Here is a 23,734-nt window from a genome sequence, read left to right as displayed (position 1 = left end):
TTTTTACCCAACCTCAAATGGCCTAACACATGGAAGATTCACAAGCACACCCTAGAATAATTCAAATGCCACACAAACATAGGGGCATATCAACAAGGGCTTTATCTCTCCTTTTTTGGCTTTAAAAGCCAAAAAAGGAGAGATAAAACTAGCGCCCTATCAACAACAGGGTGCTAACATGCAAATTTGCATGTTAGCACCCTTTTACTCTACGCTTCCCCTTGCATCTCTAATGAGATGCAAAGGGGGCGTTCCAGAGTAAAATAATAGGAGAAATGTCGCTAAGCGACATTTCTCCTATTATCATGAATGTCGCTAACCCTGTTAGAGACAAAAAAAGCAGCGCTAACCGCGGTTAACGCTGCTTTTTTACGTCTGGTATTTTTCAGACTTAGCCATGATATCCTATGGAAGGAGGATATCATGGCTAAGTTTGCCTGTCCCTATCAACAAGGTAACGTGAGATTATCGCTTGGTTTCCAGCGATAATCTCACGTTAGCCTGTTAGCGTGAGGATTTTTATCGCTATTGAGATAAGCGTTGCTAATAGCACGCTATCTCAGCGATAAAAATTTGAGCTAGCCGGCGATAATTATCCTAGCGCTAAGTGCGCTTAGAGATAATTATCGCCGGTTGTTGTTGATATGCCCCATAGTGAACTTCTTTTCAGGGTAAAACACCATTCAAATTTCGATCTCCATAAACCAGAATTTCATCTTGAAAAGCCATTTTCCTGGACAACTGATCTAAAACGTCCCTCAAGATTCATGGACATGTAGAGGTAGCACATGTCAAAGAGTCCCCTCCTATATTCTTGTACCACAAATGAAATCCAATGGGTTTTTTTTTGTTCTCTAAAATTAGTATTGCCATTTAGTGAGAAAATACATCATAATAGACCAATATTTTAGAGGCTCTGTGATACAAACAGAAGCGGCACACCCCAAAAACCAAAAAAATAAAGAAAGCATAGAAATAATTACAATGAAGAAATACATACATGAGTGCATTTGCTGAAGAGCAACGGTTTACCACTTAGGATAGAGAAACACAAAAAAATTAAAAAATAGTAAATGATGTGAATGTAAATACTGGAATGATATGATTGGACCTGAAAAGAGCTAGGGTATCATGGAAATTGTGTCTTATCATTGCCAGGGGTTTTAGAGGCATAAGGTATGCAAGTATCCTGGAGCAACATGGAATTTAAAAGGAGGGAGTAGAAGTATGCGCAGACGGACCATTGAAAGGGGGTGTGTGTCTTTCTTCCTCACTATCCCTTTTTTACCTTTAGCCTGCTTCTTTAGCTACATCCATGTCAGAGGATATGGGGTGAAGTCAACATTTTGAGGGAGTTGAATGTATGGGCCTCAACAACCACACTCTCATTCAGTTTGCCACTTACACCAATATTGATTACAACATTTCTCTTGGCATGCAGTGCAGATTGCTCAATCACTCTGGTGATATTGGCGGTTACATGTTCCTGCCCACAGTCGTTCTTCACTTTTTTACCCTTTCGATTCCATCAGTACCTGTGGAAAACCAGAGCCGACCTAAGCCCTAGACCTTGCTAGAACCTCAATTGCTTAGCGTCTGGTTACCCTTCTAGATGATAGAATGCTGTAAGAATTTTCATCACATAGCATCAAATAAAAATCTGATCATAAAGCACTAATTCGGGCAAGCAGTTTTTGCAGCTGTGTTTGCACCTCTATGGTGAGCAGCCTTAGACTGCTCACTCTGCTGGTACTATCAGCCCAAACTGGAGGAAATTAACCATGCAAAACTATGCAGAAGGGGGTAACAATGTGTCCAAGAGAAGACACAAAATGGTCAAAGCATGTTATTATACATTTTTTTAATCACAAAAGTAGGTATCATTTGCACAAAGACAACCCAAAATGAGAGCAACCATTATTTATAGTGTGGTATTGTTAAGACAGATATTACAGCCGACCTCAGAAGCAGGCCTCTTCGTTCAAAGTAAGAAGTGAATTAAACTCCAAATTTGGCTGAGTCCAAATTTGGAGAGAACTCTGAAAACCAGTGTAGGATTTGAGTTTTTCTAAGTGTATAGTTAGAACAGTTAGACCTCTTAAATAGGTTTAGTAAGTGACCTTGGGTTTTGTTGAACAAGTGTGTCTTCACTGTCTATTCTTACCTATAGTGGAAGGTCTACACAACAGCCTGAAGATGTAGAGCACAATAAACATCATAACAGAGATGGCAACCAAGACAACAGGCAAACAGTTGAGGAATGTGAGGTAACTTTGGAATAGCGTATGTTAGTCAAGCACAGAAATGAGCTGGTCATGGGTGGTTGGGGAGGAGAGACCCTTTCAGTTTATGTCATATGATTGTTTGAAAAAGTCAGCTTTCTGCAGTTTCATGAACAGTATGCTGAGCAACTCCACTTATATGTTGGGCTCTGTACTCTCAAGGACCCCTGTATTTGTAAGAGGACATAAATTGCAACCCTTGTCTCGGGAATTCATGATGGCAGGAACAGAAGCCAATGTGAACTCAATGTCACTATAAATTCCGTGCCCTTCACCAGTCCCCTTCCTCAGCTTCAAAGAGGACTCTATTCAGAGGTTAAGGGTGGGTCATGGGTTTAGCTCTATGATGTCATTGGGTGTCAAATATTTATGGTATAATTACTGCTACACCTACATTTTGGTGAATTGATGTATATGTCTGTAGTATGTTTCCTTGTAGATGTCTGTAGTCTGGCCAACAAATTAGTCATTCTGCAATTTAAGCACTATGGATCCTATTATGAGGTGCCCCAGGAATTAGAGGTTCACAGAGATTACCAGAGCCAGAGTTTTGCCCTGATTACTTACTAGTAATATTCATTACTCTCAGTCCTACTTATACTCATCACAGTCATTACTTTTTAGGTGATCTCTCCTCCAAGACAGTAAAAATCAAAGCAAAATTATGTAAATGAAGCTCCACCCACCCGCCTGGGTGCTAGAAGAGGGCTAGCATTCCCAAAACCTCCTATAATGTCCAGCCAGTGTCAAAGGCCACAGAGCGGGCATAGAGACTAGGAGTAAGAATAATTGAACAATCGGGACATTGCCTCTATGCCCTTGTACTTTTTTTATTCCATTCATTAATTCTGAGGCATACCAAAGAAAGACTCTTTGGGTTTTTAAAAAGATATCCCTTGAAACATCAGTAAAACTACCCATAAAATTTCAATGTATACTTAAACATAATATGAAACAAAGTGAACGGAGCAATAGTCATTCATCTCCAAACACATTACTGAATTAAGAACCTCAAAACCAAAGTTTGGTTATCAACAAGAGTATTCAGTCTATTTTCTTTCACAAATGTATTGTCTGAGGACCACCTTGCCGCCCTGCAGATGTTCTGAATATAGACACCTTGCAATTCTGCACACAATGCCACTATGCCTGATGTGGATCTGCCCTGTATGGGATCCTGTTCAAATACAATCTGATTGTATTGGAGTGCATCTTTAATCCAGCTGCCTAATGTAATTTTTGCTAAGTTTATTTCTCTTCCTTCTTGACCAATAGTCGAAACTCATAATAGGACTTCCTGAAATAGTCTGACCTGTCAAGATAAACAGGAAGTATTCTTTCAATGTGTGTACTGCACGTTCAACCTCGGAAGAAAGTGAAGGAAAGTTAGATGGAAGAATCACCTCTTGTGATTAATGAATGGATAAATTGGCCAAAAGCTCCACATTGCCATGAGAGGTGGTAAGAGCCAGCAAATGGCAAGACAATAAGATCTACTGATGTCAAAGTTTGAATGGAGGCCCATGCAAAGAACTTAAAAGAGAAGCTAGATCCCAAAGAGGAGAAGAGGAACAAGGATAGGTTTAGTGATATAGAAGGTCTTAAACATCCTTGTCACTAAACAATAAATTTCACTTTGTGACCATTCAAACTCTCTGAATTCCTTAAACACAAACATTTATGATCTTAATGTGTAAAGAGTAAGGCTGTTCTACACAAAAAAGGGTGAGGGGCTAAACCCCCTACTCCGGACCCCCTGTCCACAAGCTCAAACACACAAAGAGGAGTAGAGAGTGGTGAATAAATATATGTGGTGGCATGTGTTCAGTGGGAAAATATTGCCCTCACTCACAAAATTGTGACATGTTTCCTCATAGGGCTGCTTAAGTACACCCCTGTGCAGACCAACGCTTGAGGTAGAGCAATAGGGTGGAGCAATAGGGTATTTTACAATTGGGATCGGAAAGGTCCTGACAGTTGCAGGCCTGACCCTATACTCTGGGCACATTACGACAGCATAAACATGTCGACATATTGGCAGTAATGAGGGGTGTAAGGAGTTCATTACTTTCTTCCTGTCACCACCATCCTTTACTTTTTAAATCCTGGACGGAGGGTCCAGGAATAAACTTACTTATAGTGACACCTCTGAGCTAGTTTTAATCTTCACTGCACTTTCTCTTTCGGTGATCCCAATATAATCACTTCTATAAAAATATTTTCTTTATATGTTGTGTCTTGTCTTCCCCTACCATATTGTTCTACCCCAGGTGTTGGTCTGCGCGGGGGTGTCCTGATGATGTTTAAGTTCTGAGTTCAGATTTTACTTTAGTATATGTTGTTTCTTGTATTTGTATTTGTTTTTTAAATGATAATGCTGATGCCCTGTTTTAAAAAATAACGAAAGCTGAAAGTAAAGTGGAAGTGAGGAGATTATTTTAACCTGAAAGAGCAGGGCGACAAATTCATAAACATTACCAGCAGCTCATATGAGTTAAGCTCCTTGTTGTTTGATGTACATTCGTGTGAGCAATGCTTCTCACTGTGTGATGCACATGCATGTGAGTGATGCTTCCCACTATGTATGAGTGTGGCTGCTTGCTATGTGACATGCATGCTCCTGTGACCTTCATGTTAGGGCTGCCCCTTGTGTGATGTGCATCCATGTGACAGCAGCTCCTCACCGTATGATGTGTATTCATGTGGGTCCTGCTGCTTATGGTGTCATAGGCATTCATGTGAGTCATGCACCTTGCCATGTGATCTGTACTCAGGTGAGTGATGCTTCTCATAGTTTGATGTGCTTTTGTGAATGCTGTTATATTGATTTATGTGACAGCTGCTCCTAAGCGTGTGATCTGCAGTCATGTGAGTGGTGCTCCTCAATGCTTTTTTGAATGCTGCTACAAACTGTGTGATGTGTATTCTTGTGAGTTCTGCTCCTCACTGTGTGAACTGTATTCATGTGAGTGTTCCTTCTCACCATGTGATAGGTGTCCACATGAGCTCTGCTCCTCACTATGTGATTTGTGTTCATGTGAGTGATGTTTCTCACTCTGTGATGGGCATTCATTTGAGTGCTGCACCTCACTTTGTGATGTGTTTTTGTGAGTGTTGTACCCCACTATATGATGTGTTTACATGTTAGTGCTGCTCTTCACTGTGGTGAGCGACATCAATATGAGTGTGGCTTCTTGCCGTGCGACTTACAATCGTTTGAGTATTGCTCCTGTGCTTTAATGTGAGTGTTGCTCCTCACTGGGTGATGTGCTTTCATGTGAGTGCTGCTGCATCCCTTTGTGGTGGGCATTCATATGAGTGTGATGTGCTTAATGTAAGTGATGCTCCTCACTGTGTAATGTGTATTCATGTGAGGACTTCCCCTCGTTGTGTGATGTACATCCATTTGACTGCAGCTCCTGAATGCATGATGTTTATTCATGTGCTGCTCATGGTGTCATAGGCATTCATATGAGTGAGATGTGTATTCATGTGAGTGCTGCTCCTCACCGTGAGATGTGTATTCATGTGAGTGCTGCTCCTCACCGTGAGATGTGTATTCATGTGAGTTCTGCTCCTCACAGTGTGAGGTGCATCCATGTGAGTGCTGTTCCTCACTGTGTGATGTGCTTTCATGTGACTGCTGCTCTTCACCGTGAGATGTGTGTTCATGTGAGTGCTGCTTCTTCTCTATGGTGCCCCTTCACGTGAGTGCTGCTCCACCCTGTGTGATGTGCTTAATGTAAGTGCTTCTGCTCACCGTGTGATGTTTATTCATGTGAGTGCTGATCCTCACCGTGTGATGTGCATTCATGTGGGTTCTGCTCCTCACCGTGTGATGTGTATTCATGTGAGTTCTGCTCCTCACCGTGAGATGTGTATTCATGTGAGTTCTGCTCCTCACAGTGTGATGTGCATTCATGTGAGTTCTGCTCCTCACCATGAGATGTGTATTCATGTGAGTGCTGCTTCTTCTCTATGGTGCCCCTTCACGTGAGTGCTGCTCCACCCTGTGTGATGTGCTTAATATAAGTGCTGCTGCTCACCGTGTGATGTGTATTCATGTGAGTGCTGATCCTCACCGTGTGATGTGCATTCATGTGGGTTCTGCTCCTCACCGTGTGATGTGTATTCATGTGAGTTCTGCTCCTCACCGTGTGATGTGTATTCATGTGAGTTCTGCTCCTCACCGTGTGATGTGTATTCATGTGAGTTCTGCTCCTCACCATGAGATGTGTATTCATGTGAGTGCTGCTTCTTCCCTATGATGCCCCTGTGTGATGTGCTTAATGTAAGGGCTGCTGCTCACCGTGTGATGTTTATTCATGTGAGTGCTGATCCTCACCGTATGATGTGCATTCATGTGGGTTCTGCTCCTCACCGTGTGATGTGCTTTCATGTGAGTTCTGCTCCTCACAGTGTGAGGTGCATCCATGTGAGTGCTGTTCCTCACTGTGTGATGTGCTTTCATGTGACTGCTGCTCCTCACCGTGAGATGTGTGTTCATGTGAGTGCTGCTTCTTCTCTATGGTGCCCCTTCACGTGAGTGCTGCTCCACCCTGTGTGATGTGCTTAATGTAAGTGCTTCTGCTCACCGTGTGGTGTTTATTCATGTGAGTGCTGATCCTCACCGTGTGATGTGCATTCATGTGGGTTCTGCTCCTCACCGTGTGATGTGTATTCATGTGAGTTCTGCTCCTCACCGTGAGATGTGTATTCATGTGAGTTCTGCTCCTCACAGTGTGATGTGCATTCATGTGAGTTCTGCTCCTCACCATGAGATGTGTATTCATGTGAGTGCTGCTTCTTCTCTATGGTGCCCCTTCACGTGAGTGCTGCTCCACCCTGTGTGATGTGCTTAATATAAGTGCTGCTGCTCACCGTGTGATGTGTATTCATGTGAGTGCTGATCCTCACCGTGTGATGTGCATTCATGTGGGTTCTGCTCCTCACCGTGTGATGTGTATTCATGTGAGTTCTGCTCCTCACCATGTGATGTGTATTCATGTGAGTTCTGCTCCTCACCGTGTGATGTGTATTCATGTGAGTTCTGCTCCTCACCATGAGATGTGTATTCATGTGAGTGCTGCTTCTTCCCTATGATGCCCCTGTGTGATGTGCTTAATGTAAGGGCTGCTGCTCACCGTGTGATGTTTATTCATGTGAGTGCTGATCCTCACCGTATGATGTGCATTCATGTGGGTTCTGCTCCTCACCGTGTGATGTGCTTTCATGTGAGTTCTGCTCCTCACAGTGTGAGGTGCATCCATGTGAGTGCTGTTCCTCACTGTGTGATGTGCTTTCATGTGACTGCTGCTCTTCAACATGTGATGTGCATCCACTGAGTCCAAGTGTTTGGAGAGCCACCCTTCGCTGCCAAAAGGGATACCTAAAACAATAGAAACTCCTTTTTGTTTAGCTTTACTTCCCTAACCCCAGTTGCATCCCTAAATAATAGTATACAGTGACCAATCTTATCACCATCAAAATCTCTCACTCTGTCACCTTATTATAAAAATTCTTTCATATTTATATAAAATACAATAGAGTGTCTCATCCATACATCAAATAGCATACAAGGATCAAAAGGATACACAGATTAAAAAGGGAGCAAATGAAGCCCATCATTCTCTGACACTTCAAAAATTACTAAAGAGCATTATCACAAAAAGAGTGTTTTCATTCCAATAGAACAAATTATAAAAACAACTCAAAAGATTCTGGCGATGCGGCATTTTGGTTGTACTCAAAATGGTTCACACCACTTTCTTTGAGGCAAATTTTTACAAATCATACACAGATTGTGAGAGACAGAGAAATATAAACATTGATATCAGTCTAAATCGTTTTAAAATAGTATGATTGTTACAACATCCAATTGAACTGTACTTTAATGCAACCATTAGCCTATATGGGTTCCATCCCACCTCATTCTATATAGTCATAAAGATTAATTGAAATGACTCATACATGGGATCAGGATATTATAGCCCATCCATCTGCCCCCATTGGATCACAGGCTGTGGATCCCATTAAGGCATAATACCCACTGCTCCGGGGCTAGTTACCTTATTCTTCCTCCAGTTCCACTCAGCAATTCTTCATGATGGTAGAAGCTTGGCTCAGCGGCCAGATCGGCTGACTCCGGAGCGCAGGGCTCGCGGTTCATGGTTCGATCTCCGGCGCTGGCAGCAGCTCAGCATCATGTGACTCTGGGCAACAGCTCACTTATTCTCGTCAACCGCTCCCAGCGTTTTGAAACCACTAAGGAGGTGATATGTTCATGCTTTACAAATAGGAATTTAATTTTGATTTATTTATGATGGAGTGACTTTGTCGTTTTCTGGATTGGTCCTCAGGACTCTTTCTTACCTAACATTTGTTACACAATAGTAGAAAGAGATCACTATACTCTAAACAAATTCTTGCATTCTTATCATTGGACAGGCCAGTTCCAAGTTAAAACGTACTATTTCAATTAAGCGGTTGTTTTAATATATTATCCGTTCCCATAACCCACAACTACTTCTCATGGGGAGGTATCTGTATTCATATACAAACAAAACTGTTATACTTTTTCTCACCCCATTTCCTCATGGGTTTTATATCCTTTAAAGTTATTATAGTTATGCACCTACCTGGCTCCCCCTAATGGAGAGCCCAAATTCATGTCAGGTGTTTTGTTAAATATTTCCCTCCTTCTTTTGATCTTCTGGGAGATGGATTGCCTTTTTATTTCACTGGTCCATCAATAATCCAGTATTGGACTTCAAGTAGAAAAATTGAATAACTGGAAACTATATCTTGAAGTTCCTTCTACGTTTTTGCACAGTACAATTTGTAACATTTGCAGCCTATTCAGGTTGGACACCTCTTACTGTGTTGTCTCGAATTCAGGTTATTCTGCAAAAAGGCACTCTACATACTATTAGGGACTAAGTATTGAGGTCTTAAACAGCAAGAAACTGTGGAATAGTAATAATTTATCTACCAAACATCTTAAAGCCCTAAAATACCTAAAATGATGTGATAGTATTATGATTAAACCGGGAGACAAGTGGAGTAGTATATTGATTATTTATTCCATCAATTAAAATAGGAGAATGCAAGCTCTCCTGGATGTTGAGGCCCAGTAAAGGGGATCGAATAGGGAGGAATGGAAAAATGTAGCTATTAAAGTAGAGTGCATCTTGAAATTGGCAAAGGAAGATGAAACATTCTGTCAGGAAGAATATGAATTTCTCAGGAATTAATATCGAATAATGCCAGCCTTATATGGTCTTCTGAAGGTCCACAAAAACCTAGGGGACACTCCAATGAGACTCATAGTATCCAGCCTTAACTCATTTACAGAACCTATCAGCAAATATGTGGACTGTCTTACCTTTAGTCTCCGAACAAGCATCATACATAAAAGACACAACATGATAAGAAAAGATTAAGTATTGAATTTGTTCCCAAAAATGAATGGCTGTCAGGAGCTGGCTTTACAGCCTGTTTTGAAGGTGTTGTGTTCAAAACAAAAGTGACAATTGCATCATAACTAATTTATTTTTGCTAGTTGATATATCCTGACAAAAAAGGATTCTAGATGACTCTCACTCTCACACACATTGTCAGGTGACTGTCAAATAAGGTAGAGGCGTGGAAAAAAGAAGAGTTAATAAAGGACTAGGGTCAGCAGCGAGACTAGAAGAGAGGAAGAGGACAACCAGACAAACAGGGAAGAAATAACAGAGACAATGTAGGAAAGAGCCTCCTTGACATGGCCAGCCCCTACTTTTGCTTGATGCCTGATGTGATTCTGAAATGTAAGTGCACTGGGTCCCTGCTGACCAGTTTCGCAGTGCCAGATCTCTTTCCGAATACTGTACCACAATTGATTGGCACAACTTCAGCCACCTTTGTAAGTCCTTAGTAAATGGTACCCCTGGCACCTAGGGCATGGGTACTGAAAAGGGCCCACAGGGGTGCAGCACAAAGAGTGCCAACGCAGGTACCCTTCAGCAAGACCAAGGAAACTGCCACTGCATGCTGCATATCGTGGTGCAGAGAAAACCGAAGAGTTGACATGGCACACAGCCCTGTGTGCCATGTCCTCAATCACTGCATGAGATATAGGTAAGTCACCCCTACTGCAGGCTTACAGCTCAAATGCAGGGTGAACTACAAATCCCATGTGTGGACATATCTTCATAAGCAGATATGACCCTGCAATATCTGAGCCATTCTTGGAAGTGCACAGGGAAGCCATATAGAGTACATGTGCTGCATACGTGTCATTACGAGTATTCTAGCTCCATGAAGGCTTTAATCTACCCTAAGATGTTTAGTATCTGCCAAATATCTTCTCTTAATAAATCCTCACTGATGCCAGTGAGAGATGTATTAATAAATGCACACAGGAGTCCCTTTAGAGAGTCCCCTGAAAACTTACAAAGCACTGGTGTAGTCTCTGCCTAGTCATAGCCAGTACTCCACCACCGGACATGTTTCTGACCTCATGGGGTGAGAACCTGTGCTCTTAGAGGCGAGAAACAAAGCCTGTTCTGGGCAGAGGTACTTCAGACCTCCTCCAGGGTAGAAAGGCCTTCCAGAGCAGGATGCTTCAAAGGAATTTCCACCTTTGAAGTTCAGCCCAGACATTTGGTGGGAGGACAGGTGGGACCATTTGTTAGATAAGGAGGAGGGTTACACAGGCATCACCACCCCTAGGGTGGGGCAGGCAATGTGAACTCCTCCCCTGAAAATCCACTATCTTGGGATGATGGAGAAACAACATATCGGGGTTGGATAGTGCCCCGCCCCACAGGAAGTGATCACTTAGAGGGTGCAGGCACCCTAAAGAACAAGTAGGCCATTGGCTACTACCTATCTCCCCCTGTAAAACCCCATAAATTCAGAATTTAGGTGACATCCCTAGACCTGAAACTTAGATTTGATGGACAAGAAGAATGGAAGGACAAAGATGACTTGACGCCCAAGAATTGAAACCCTGCTGAAGAAGAAAATTGGCACCAAACCCTGCCTGCTGCCTCTAGGACTTCATCAATCATGGTGTGTCATGTCGTCTCGAACCTTTGCAGCGTTCAAGAAACCCGGAGTTCCTCTAGCCTTTGCAGATTTACCAAGCACCTCCCTTGGAGTGAAGGTATCACTTCTCCGCACACTGCAGGCTCTGATCCCACTGAGTCTGGTTTGTCAATGAGCTGCTCTCTGACAACTTTGATTCAGCAACCACACCAAAAGAAGAGCACCAGCTCCAGAGGGTCGAATCTGTCCCCTTACCAAGACCTACCGGAGCATCTTGGTACCCATACCCGGGGTACCAGACCCCCAACAGCAAACTGTGAGACGAAGAGTCCATGCCAGACTCCAACAATACCAGAAGCAAGCACCCATTGAGGGACATTGAGACATCTGAGACCCAAATCCTGAGTGGCCCAGGTGTCCTGAAATTGCCTCTCCAAGTTGCCAACCTCCTGAGTGCGAGGGCTTCTCGATGCATGATGCCCAGCTGACCTATCTGCTCTGCACCCGGCCCCACCGAACCCTGTAACAATGAACCAGCCATGCTCCCAGTCATGTGCCACTTGCGACCTCCTCTCTCTAGTGGGACCTGCCCGACTTACCTCGAAGCCCTCCTGTGCAGTGTCTTTCCTAGTCCCCCCTTTGTCGTAGAGCAGCAGGTACCAACACCTTCATCACCTTGCTCCTGACCAAATCCGGGATGCTCCTGATCTTCTACTGCTGGAACTTTAGACCTGGTCCTGCTATCGACCTAAAACGAGAAGTTGAACATTGCCTGATTGTAAATACAATTTTCTGGTTTTCTCCATTGATTTCAATGGTGCATAATTGCGCACAAAAGTGACTCCCTGTACACTGTTATTCATTTTAGTAAACTATATAGAGACCCAGCTTTCTTCAAACAAATAAAAAGAGACTATAGAGAGAAAAAGACAAGTGACAGATGTGACAGGTGGAAAAATAGCAAAGACACAGCTAAGAGAGAAAGAAATAGAGGGAGAGACAGGTTTGACAAAGGTGACAAAGAACCAGTCTAGAAAGAGGCTGCAAAGAGGTTAAACAATTAAAAAGAGAGACACGTGAGAGAAAAGAGCAAAAGGTGAGAGACAGGCTAGACAAAGTTCACAGATAGAGTTGGAGAGTAGGAGACAAGAGTAAGAGAATTAATAAAGAGAGACTGGCATGAGAGAACTCAGAGAGAGAGAGGGATACATGTCAGTGAGAGAGAAAGGTTAATGATGCAACCAGGATAGAAAGAAGAGCTGAGATTTGGACACATGGGGAATTACCATTGATTAGGGGTTTTCAAGGTCTGCAGTTGTGACCCTGGCATGCACTTTGCAACTCCTGGCACTGCTTTTGCGATCCCCTGGCTTCTGGAGTGACTGAATCAGTGCCAAGAACACAAGGCTAATTGCACTTAAGGGGAGTCAAGACTCCACCTCGTTATCTGCTCATTGTAGTAGATTAATAATGAATAGTTCATTATTCAAGGTTAGTGTCATGACAAATTTTGCTAGAACATTAAGTACCTTGAAAAACACAAGAGACAAGAGGCCTTTGGCAAAACAGGAACAGTTTGTTTAATATAAGAATGCGGCTTGCAGTACAGTCACATGCATAGGATCTGAGAACTGTCTCAATTTACAGTCGGTCGAAAATGGGTCTTTGTACTGTTCATTGAATGCAATAAACTAGTTCCAGCTATCCTTTTATGGTAAGGAATGTGAACCTCTGTCTTTGGAGTCATAAATTAATGTATTGGATGAGGAATCCAGGTGGACCTCGACCTTGTGTGGACACAATGCAGCTAGTGGGTAATGTGTCCAGATGTTTGGCATGAGGAGCGTGTGATCACTGCATGTGTTGTGTGTGCTGTGTCCTGATTGACTATGTTTTCCTAACATCATATGGCATCTGACTTTATGCTATTTTAGGAACATGCGCATGTGTGTTTATTGAGGCCAATCTCCCTGGACCATTGTGGTGTTGCAGAGCCTATCTGTGGGATTGATTTAGGATTTCCTGTTCATGTGTTTGTCTGCCTGCAATGTGCCACCCATCTGTGATCTGTCAATCAGTGACCTCGGGCCTGGGTCACAGGGCCTGCCTAAGTAAGTATTTCTGAGTCGGTTTGATGTGGAGGTTACAAGGGGCGAGTTTCTTAATAAACATGTACTTTTGTTTTGTACATGAATGTATCGTTATTACATTTTTCAGTTTTAACACTAACGGGGCAGCAAGAGCTTGAATGAGACATTCACTGACAGCTGAAGTAAGTTTAGTGCTTTCAATTATTTGTTGGGTATGTGGACTGGGCATAGAGTGTGTTTGTATGACATAGAGCATGTGTATGTGTGTGCATGTGTGTGTAAGAGTGAATTTGAGTGAAAGAGAATGAGTGACTGATATTGAGTGAGGACGAGTGAGATTGAGTGTCATTACTTGAGTTTGAGACACTGTATGAGAATGAATAAGTGAGAGAATTACTGGATGAGAGAGTACGTGAAAACATAAAGAATGGGTGTGAAGACTGTCAGAGTGCGAGGGAGTGTTAATGGGAATGAATGTGAGTGAGAATGAGTGAGTAACAGTGAGTGAGCATAGCTGAGAATGAATGCTTGAAAGTAAATGAGAATAAGTGAGAAAGAATGAACAAGAATAAAACTGATTGCAAGAGAGTGAGTGCATAGGAGAGAGTAAGAGTGAATTTGAGGGAGAGGGCATGCAAAAGAAAGAGAATGAGTGAGTCAGAATGAGAATAAATGAGACTGAGTGGGAATGAATGAGTGAGTGAGTGCAGGTGAGTGTGTGATGATTTATGAGTGAGTCCAAGTGAGTGTGAATGGGAATGAGTAGGAATGAGTGAGGGAATGTAAGTGAGTATACGAGAGAGAGAATGTGGTGCTATCCTTGCAAGTCTCCAGTTGGCGCTGGCATTCTGGCATGGCAGAATGATTGTGCTAGCATAGCAGGTAAAATTCCTAGCATGTTACAATACTGGCACTAACATGCTATAGTAATTCTTGGGATATGGGGAAAACCCATGACAATATGCTGGCACCAGCCAATGGTAGGTCCTCATAGACATGAGGACAACCATGGTCTTCTGGGGGAGCGGCAAACATGACGAAATGCTGACCCTAGGAGACAAAAAGTAATGTTTGCCTTAATGGTCAGCCATGGAATAAGGACAGAGCTAATGGCAACATTGAGGCACTTTTGTTTGGCCTAAGGGAAATCCATAGCATATGTGGGGAGGGGCATCCAAGCCAATAAGCTGGCCCTGGCACAAGGAAGGTATTTTTTGACATATAGGGGCACCCATAGCGTTATCTGAATTTGTTTCAGGTAACTCATGGAGAGCATCTGGTTTCATTGGCCTTGCACACCATGAAAGGATTTGAATATTTAATGAGTGCCCTTTCAGAGCATATGCCGTTTTAACAAATGTATGTCATAATTCTGCTTTAATAAACTATTTGACCCTATTACTTTTCAAAATGTTTCCTAAAGTTACTTAGAAGAGGTCAGGCTCACTCGCTTCACTCTTTCACTACAGGTCAGGGCAAGTGTTCAAAGATCACCAGCCACCCGTCAAGAACAGACGTGAAGGGGCGCATGCATCAAGCTTGTTTCCAGTTGCAAAGGGGCCGATTCGCAGAATCGTCCCTTTTGCAAATGGAAAAAGGCCTTTTCTGATGCATATACCTTTTTCCATTTGCAATTCAGGGAATCACAAGTTTTTGCGATTACCTAAATTGCGAATGCATTTAGGGAATCGCAATTTGCGATTCCCTGAATACCAATGCATGTAGCCTTTTCTAAATGCGAACTGTGCATTTAGGAAATGCTAATTATCATCAACTTCAAGTTGATGGTAATTTGTGCATGCTTTGAAAAATGCACCAAAAATGCATTTTTCAAAATGCCATGTGGCGCACACATGCCCCTAGGCTATATGTGTGCTTCACATGTTCACACTTACTTTTTTGGGGGGGAGTGCTTCAGAGGGATCTTAGACCCCTTGTGACATCTGTATTTGCATCCGCAATTTGCGATTACCAATTTGGTAATTGCAATTTGCGAGTGCATTATCATACATTCGTATGGGCCTGTAGGCCCTTTGGAATGAATGGAGTCACATAAGCTAATAGCAATTCGCAATTTATGAATCACAATTAGCCAATGTTGAGGGATCACAATTTTTATTGTGATTCCTACATGCATAGGTATTTGGCATTACCAAATAGCGATTCCTTAATAATCGCTATTTGGTAATCGCTAATCGTGACCTTGATGCTTGTGCCCCTCAGAGTCTTGATGAGTACTGTCTACTTTCCTCAGCTCTCACTGGGACCAGGAGGTTACATTTAGATTGTGTAAAACAAATAATTTTAGCAGTGCTAAGCACACTCTTCTAAATATTTGTTTTTTAAACTATCAAATTTTTGAACAAGCTATTGCTAGGTTTCATTATTTTTAAAACATAAACATTTGGATAAAACTTTCACCCCTGTGCTTTGCATACATATTTAAGTTGTGCAGATGAGCATGAAGCAAAATGCATTGACACTAAGGAACAATTTAAGCTAACAACATCCTTCATAATTATTATATGGTGTATGTCAATTCATATAAGTGAAATTAAAATATTTTGCCTTTTTAAAATATCTTTTTTCTCTTTCCCTATGATTTATAAGTGCATTTCATGTTGTGTTATACAGTAGGAGAATTCAATTATTTACGCTACTGTTCAGTGTTCTAAGGCACTATATTGTCTTTAGACGAACACGTCATTTTTCATGTAAGACAAGGAGAAAAGAGTAAGATTTTCATATCAGCAACCTAAGGCTCATGTGGTATCACTTCCTGGAAAGATCCAGAATCAAAGGTCATGATGATGTCACATCCTGTGATGTTATAAAGGTCAAAGAATTTGTGATGTTACTTCCGCTAGCCTAGGCATTTTGGTGAATCCAGGTCTATGACTTCAGCCCTTTCTTGCACCCTGTTCTTCTAGGCAAAGTGGTGTTGGGTACAACTATTCCCTCGCCCGCATCGGTGCATCTCTGGCACCCCTGGTCCTGCTACTGGATGATGTATGGAAGGTCCTGCCACAGATCATCTTTGTTTTCGTAGTCATCATTTCTGGCTTGGCGGCTTTTGCCCTTCCTGAGACTGTCAACTTGCGGCTTCCTGAGACAGTTAATGATGTTGAAGTGACACAGTAAGGCTGCACCAGTAATTTGCATACATATAGATCTATAGAATGAATATACCTACCAGCTCTAGGAGATGGCTTAGATTTGTATTATTATTGTTTGTATTCTCCCAATCATTGCAAATTCCTTGTGTAATCTCTTTTGTGAAATCTGTTGCTTTAAGGATAACCTAGGATGAGACCTAAAGAGGCTTAAAGGTGGCATGAAAAACAGCAGTGTTCTCGGCTCCCTTACCTTACCTCTTCTGCCTATAGATGCTGCAATTCTTCACAAAAGGTTGTTATAGCATCTCAGATTCCTCAAGGCTTTGGAATTCCTGGTTGGAACGTGTGACCATGAACTGTCCTTCAGGTTCTGAGTGGCTGCTGGGAGGGCTGTGGCTGAGGTGTTTACTTGAAAAAAAATTCTTGTGAGAAGGAAGCTTTAACGTTGTGACTTTTTTATTTCTTTCTTCACACCACTTTACAGTTGTTGTTGTCATCCGTAGACTTAGTTGATGGTGGTAGTGATTGAAATAAGATTGAATATGGCTAAGCGTGAGAGGGATGTGAGGCGTGTTTCATGACCCACCTCTTCTGTTAGCGGAAATCATGGCACAGTTGTGTTAAGGTATGTACAGAAAAAGCCATAGCAGATTTAAAAGTCTCCATTAAATGAAGATAACAGACACAAGTAGTAGAGGCTGTTTTGGACAGGGTAGAACAACCATCAACAAAGATTGTTGTAGAGACAAAATACAAGGTGGCCAGTTACCTGCTTAGGCCATTATCTTCTTTGTCTAACTGTCAGCACATAGGGGACTCTATGCCTGAAAGATCCAAAATTCTTAGGGCCTCATTTACTGAACATTGGCATAGGACAACGCCGCAAGAATTTTTGCTTCACTGCCTTAAGCCAATTTGAAAGGGCAGGAATGTACTGTATTTACAGGATACAGCGCATTCCTGTCCTTTCAGCCAGTGCTAGAGCATCAATTGGTGCCTAGCACCAACACAGGCACACTTGCACCATGGTACAAAGGTGTCTGCAGAGAGGGGCACTTTCCTGAACAAAAACAATCCTGAGATGCCTTTTACCAATTCTACGTTTGCTGCAGAATATAGCACACATGGAAAGGGGAAAAAATTGAATGAAATGAAAACATTCCTCTTGGGTATGTCTGCTCTGGGAAGACTCAGGGCCCGATTCACAGAACTAACTGAAGACAAAATCCTAAACTTACTACTTTTGGTATTCACAGAAGTTAGGATTTTGTCTTAAGTTTGTCTTAAGACAAACTTAAGACAGACTTAAGACAGTCTTAAGACAGACTTAAGACAGTCTTAAGACAGACTTAAGACAGACTTAAGACAGTCTTAAGACAGACTTAAGACAGACTTAAGTTAGGATTTTGTCTTAAGTTTATCTTAAATCTGTCTTAAGTCTGTCTTAAGTCTGTCTTAAGTCTATCTTAAGTTTGTCTTAAGTCTGTCTTAAGACTGTCTTAAGTCTGTCTTAAGACTGTCTTAAGTCAGTCTTAAGTTTGTCTTAAGACAAAATCCTAACTTCTGTGAATACCAAAAGTAGTAAGTTTAGGATTTTGTCTTAAGTTAGTTCTGTGAATCGGCCCCATGAGGTTTTGGTGCTGGCCTAGGTTTCCATCATTTTGTAAATCTGGGGCAGCATCAAAATCTATTGGTGTTACGTGGAAACACCCATCGCAATGCCCATGAAACAACTCCTTGATGCAGAGCAGAGCAACACGGCACTTTGTGCTGCTGTGCCTTACTTCATATCTGAGAGGCCATGCAGGCTTGCTTTGCGTCATGTCATAGTTATGATTGAGAGACCTGTGCCACCGGAGCATCAAAAAAAGTGGCACTCCAGCTGCACAGGCCTCTTGTAAATAAGCCCCTTAGAATGGAACTTCTGGTCACAGTCAGCTGGCAGGTTTCTGTTTTGGCCACACCTCAAACATGTTTCGGGGTCCACTGCATGATGGAGGCTGTGGTAGAGTAAATATCTGCACTGCAACAATTCTCAATTCAATTCTTTAAGAAATGTGTCCTTTTTCAGGTGTAGCTCAGCCCTTCCCCAACACCGCCGATCATTGCAAAAGCAATGACACTCAGGAAGGTGTGGAGATGCACAAAGATGTCACATGGTTTCTCAGTAGATGATCTGAACAGACAATATGTTGAATGGCAGTAATTTAAATATGTATCAACACCACATTGTGGTTTTCAATTCTCATCTCGGCAACAAATTTATTTTCTACAGTAAATTGAAACCAAAGCAGACCAAGAAGAATCCAAACGATGACATCTGCATGGATGGTGAAGTTCTGATGACTTAGACGCGCTGTGCCCTGTTGGAGGCAAAGGAAAGATCAACATACCCCAGATGGATCACGGATATTTAAATAGTTATCTTTTTTTTGTACGGGGGGCTTCTAAAGTTGAAGTTTTAGTGAATAATTGACTGATGGTACCTGCAAATATGGTTTATTTGATCTTTCTAATTTGTGCATAAAGTATAAGTAATTCAGCAAAAAACACTTCACAGCAAAGTTAATGCGCCTGTTGCAAGAAAGAGTGAGGCACAAAGTGGTGGATACCCTGTGTGGACTCTGGAATGATCTTTGCCCTTCAAGGTTGGGTTGGGAAACTCTTTATTTGGTACCTGGGAATGTGGGGGAAGAGGTGAAGTTCATTCTTATCCCTCATGCCTGGCTAATGTGAGCTCCGAATATTATGGGCTTCAGCATCTGATTGAAATGTAGGCCTATGAGTTGCTTCAAGTAAGGATAGTTTGCAACTGGCCATTAAGGGCTTTATGTTTTATGGGTGTTTGGCTCTGCTGAAGGAAGGGGTACCCATAAAGTGTACAAACATCCTTAGCAGGGAAGACTACTCTCTCCCACCCATTGATAGTTGATAGAGCCTGATTAAGTGCAAATACAAACCATTTTGACTGTGGTTCATTGTTACATCTGCTCTGTAAGAAATCAGGTTATTAGTTGAAAAGGATGTAAGGTTTTACTGGGAATCAAGTACCCCATTGTAACTTTTGACTCTCATGATAGTGAAGCAGAGGAGTTCAAAGCCTACTCGGGGGAGGAGTTGTGGGCTTTTGATCCAACTGGCCAGCATGCAACAACACTCACTGGATTATTGTCCAGTCAGCACTTTTTCTTTTAGAAAGGAAAAGTATTTTTATTACACAAACACTACTGAATACAATGTGTTAAGTTACAAATATGGACATCAGTGAGACGAAAATACCTTTGGTGACACCTTCATATCATGTTACACCAAAACTAGCCCTAAACCTTATCAGCACAATGCCTCACCCATACTAGATGCAAAATCACACTATAACGGGGGTGTCATTATGCATAAAGGTTTACCAGCTTTGTCAGCATCTCAGCACATAAAGAAAGTGACCACGAATTACATTAGAATCATTAGAAATGATACTCATAGCCAATATCATTAATTAGAATGTTAAACTATGTATTGGTCACCACAGCATAATCAATAAAGCTATTTAAGTTCAAATACATCTCTGTGGGTCTTTATTTAACTTTAAAAAGGTCACAAAAGCAGTGTTAGAACCAACCACAGTGGATCTCTACTCCCTCCCCCACCTCCATCACTAAAAGCCCAAAACAATTGATCATCAAAAGCTAAACATCCTGTGGGGATAAATGGGTAGAACCCTTTTGCTACATGCTCAATCCCTCACAACTGGAATATCACACTGCCCTCAAGCACTTTGTAAATGCCGCGTGCATATCTGGCCATGTATAAGGAAGTAGTCACCCTTTCAAGGTGCCGATCATTGTACCCTCAAGAAAGTGGATTATATACAGTGAACAACTGTTGCCCTCTGAAAATATCTGAAAATATCTGTTATGCCTCACATTCGATGCTGCCCTTTCTGGCTGTACCTTGGTTGTTGTGATTATCTGCAAATGTACTGTGTGTATCCCCAAAATACTTTTTCCAGCTCAGGTAGAAGAGGGGTGAACCGCACAGCTGTCACAGTCTGGCAGATCCAACACAACCTGCAATCAGTATCCTTTGTTGCTCCTCATTACCATGGCTTCTGAGATATCATCAAACCCTGCTCATGGTAAGTGGTGCCTTATCATCTTGAAGCTGAATAATAAACACAAAAGGTGCATTTGAAGGATCTAAGTTGCCTTCAGCCCCTAATTGTCTACTTGATTGTCACAATCTCTCATATTTCTGAGGTGTAAGTTTACCTTCGAATTTGTGGCTGTGAATTCAAGTCTGTAAACAGACTTATATAGGTACCACCCATGCGCACTGACATGAGTTGCTTTCTGACTCGTTCGCAGATGCACTGTCAAAATCACATCAAATGTGAGCAGTGTGCAGATCGCTTGGATGGAATCAAGCCTAGTTCTCAGACAGAGAGGCGAGAGAGATGGTGAGTAATGTGTGTTTAAATAATGTCTCTACCAGAAAGGGCGTTACCAAAGTTAAGTAACTTGATTTTCTGAAAGAGATTAATGACCATGGATAATTTACCATTCAAATAGATAACAAAGCACCTTCTAGAAGGCCGATCTGTGAACTGGCTCAATCCAAAAAGTCCTGAAGGACCGAATGGGCAAAGTGCCCTTCCAGTGGACCTGGCTCTCTAGAGAGTAGTGCCGCAGTGACTCCCATGTAGCAGCCTGGGAAATGTGCAAGAGAGGCGCTCTTCATGTCAGCACAGTGGCAGCAGCTTTGGGTCCGGTAGAATGCTCCTAGAAGTCTACAGGGGGCTGCTTTTGGGTGAATGCATAGCAGATCTTAACATAGAGTATAATCCAAACTGAGAAGGTCCTTTTGTTCTCAGTCTTACCTTCCTTTGCTTCAGTTAATTCAATGAGGAACATTTGTACACCGGAGTTCTTTGGTACGATCAATGGGAACTGAGAGCTCTTTTCAGATCCAGCTGGTGAAGTGTCTCCTCCTTATTACAGGGGTACAGCAGAGCAAAGAACACTGGAACAGGGATGCTCTGGCCAACTTGAAAGGGAGTCACTACTTTCAGATGGCAGGAGCTTTAGTCCCCAAAACCAGTTTGTGTTGGTAGAAAGTGGTGTAGGGCAAGTTGACCAACAGAATCTGTAACTTGTTCACCTTTTGCGACAAGAAGAACTGACTTGGGACTGAGGTGCCTGAAAAGACAGCTGTGTGGAGCGTCAAAGGGCACACAAAAATGTGTGGACTAAATTTAAATCCCATGGGGAACGTACATTGCAACTTCTTGAGGAAACGCATCACAACTGGTGATTTGAACAGTGAGTGCTGGTCAAGCAACAATGAAATGTGTTTACGACACCGGCAGATTCTTAACTGCATTCGCCGAATTCTAATGATATTTATGTGATCCTGAACACATAATAAATTCATAACACTCATGTATATGCTAATGTTTAAAATAATGCATGAAACGTAGGATCTTATCTTATGTGTGTTGAAAATTCAACGAGACTCACCCGGCAAAGCGTCTTGTCTATATATAATGCACCTTGGTGCAAAATGGAAAAATGATATATAAAGATGAGAAGGGGGTGGACTGTTCTTTGGATCACCGTGTGTCATTTAGTTTCAGAAAAAATGTGAATGTTTTTTTCCCCCTTTGGTCTGGAGAAATGACTTGAACTCAAATATTGCCCCAGCAGAGGTCGATTGGCTGCATAGCAATAAAAGAGAACATGGACGCAATGATGAATTATGCATCTATCTTGTCCCTTCCGCCAATGATTGATGATTATTCACCCCTTTATTGGATCACTAACTTGTTGTCGATCCAAATGTTGGAAGTGCAACTTGCCCAACAAGTTGCGCATATTTCACAATTGGAAATGACAGTGCTCAGCCTCAGGCTTGGTGCATGCACATCAGTTGTAGCAGCTGCTTTACATTGAACAGCTCCATTAGCAGTGGAATGCTCCAGAACAGATTCTTGCAAACAGTTTAATCACCAAGGCCCCGATTCACAGAACTAACTTAAGACAAAATCCTAAACTTACTACCATTTTGGTATTCACAGAAGGCACTTACTCATTTTGATATTCACAGAAGGAACTTACTCTTTTCGGTATTCACAGAAGTTAGGAGTCCTAACTTTAGGACTCCTAAATGCCTTCTGTGAATACCGAAAGTCTTAAAATTAGGATTTTTCGCAGTTTAGTAGTAGTATAGTTAGGACTCCTAACTTTAGGACTCCTAAATGCCTTCTGTGAATACCGAAAGTCTTAAAATTAGGCTTTTTCTCAATATAGTAGTAGTAAAGTTAGGACTCATAACTTTAGGACTCCTAAATGCCTTCTGTGAATACTGAAAGCATTAAAATTAGGATTTTTCTCAGTTTAGTGGTAGTAAAGTCTTAACTTTAGGACTCCTAAACTGAGAACAATCCTAATTTTAAGACTTTCGGTATTCACAGAAGGCATTTAGGAGTCCTAAAGTTAGGACTCCTAACTTCTGTGAATACCGAAGTGAGTAAGTGTCTTCTGTGAATACCAAAATGAGTAAGTGCCTTCTGTGAATACCAAAATGGTAGTAAGTCTAGGATTTTTTCTTAAGTTAGTTCTGTGAATTGGGCCCCAAAAGACTGGTCTCACTTATGAAGTATTCAGACTGTGAAAAGACAAGATCCAATGCTCCCTTAAGGCAGCCATCCATTCAGACCCAAGGGGCCCGATTCACAGAACTAACTTAAGACAAAATCCTAAACTTACTACTTTTGGTATTTACAGAAGTTAGGATTTTGCCTTAAGTTTGTCTTAAGACAAACTTAAGACAGACTTAAGACTGTCTTAAGACAGACTTAAGACAGTCTTAAGACAGACTTAAGACACACTTAAGACAGACTTAAGACAGACTTAAGTTAGGATTTTGTCTTAAGTCTATCTTAAGTCTGTCTTAAGTCTGTCTTAAGTTTGTCTTAAGTCTGTTTTAAGACTGTCTTAAGTCTGTCTTAAAACTGTCTTAAGACAAACTTAAGACAAAATCCTAACTTCTGTGAATACCAAAAGTAGTAAGTTTAGGATTTTGTCTTAAGTTAGTTCTGTGAATCGGCCCCTGTATGTTCAACTGGTTTTTACGGAATGAATTTTGCCTAACGATTATGTTTGTCTTTTTCTTTGTATGTATGTCTGTGTATGTTATGTTCAACCAGATTAAACTCAGT

General features: G+C 41.8%; 1 protein-coding gene across 1 annotated transcript in view; it reads left to right on the top strand.

The window, feature by feature from the left end:
• LOC146813684 (solute carrier family 22 member 7-like) overlaps window positions 1-20,073 on the top strand; it is a 212,904-nt gene extending 192,831 nt beyond the window's left edge. Inside the window, exons 10-11 of the mRNA XM_085609486.1 lie at window positions 16,336-16,542; window positions 18,797-20,073. Of these exons, the coding sequence (XP_085465612.1) occupies window positions 16,336-16,542; window positions 18,797-18,872 (283 nt within the window). The 3' untranslated portion in view covers window positions 18,873-20,073. The remainder of the gene's footprint in view (window positions 1-16,335; window positions 16,543-18,796) is intronic.
• Window positions 20,074-23,734: the final 3,661 nt, after the last annotated feature.

This window comes from Triturus cristatus, chromosome 6 (genome assembly GCF_964204655.1).
Source record: "Triturus cristatus chromosome 6, aTriCri1.1, whole genome shotgun sequence".
Lineage (NCBI taxonomy): Eukaryota > Metazoa > Chordata > Amphibia > Caudata > Salamandridae > Triturus > Triturus cristatus.
Note: the sequence above shows the minus strand (reverse complement) of the source record. Positions and strands in the feature narration are given on the sequence as shown.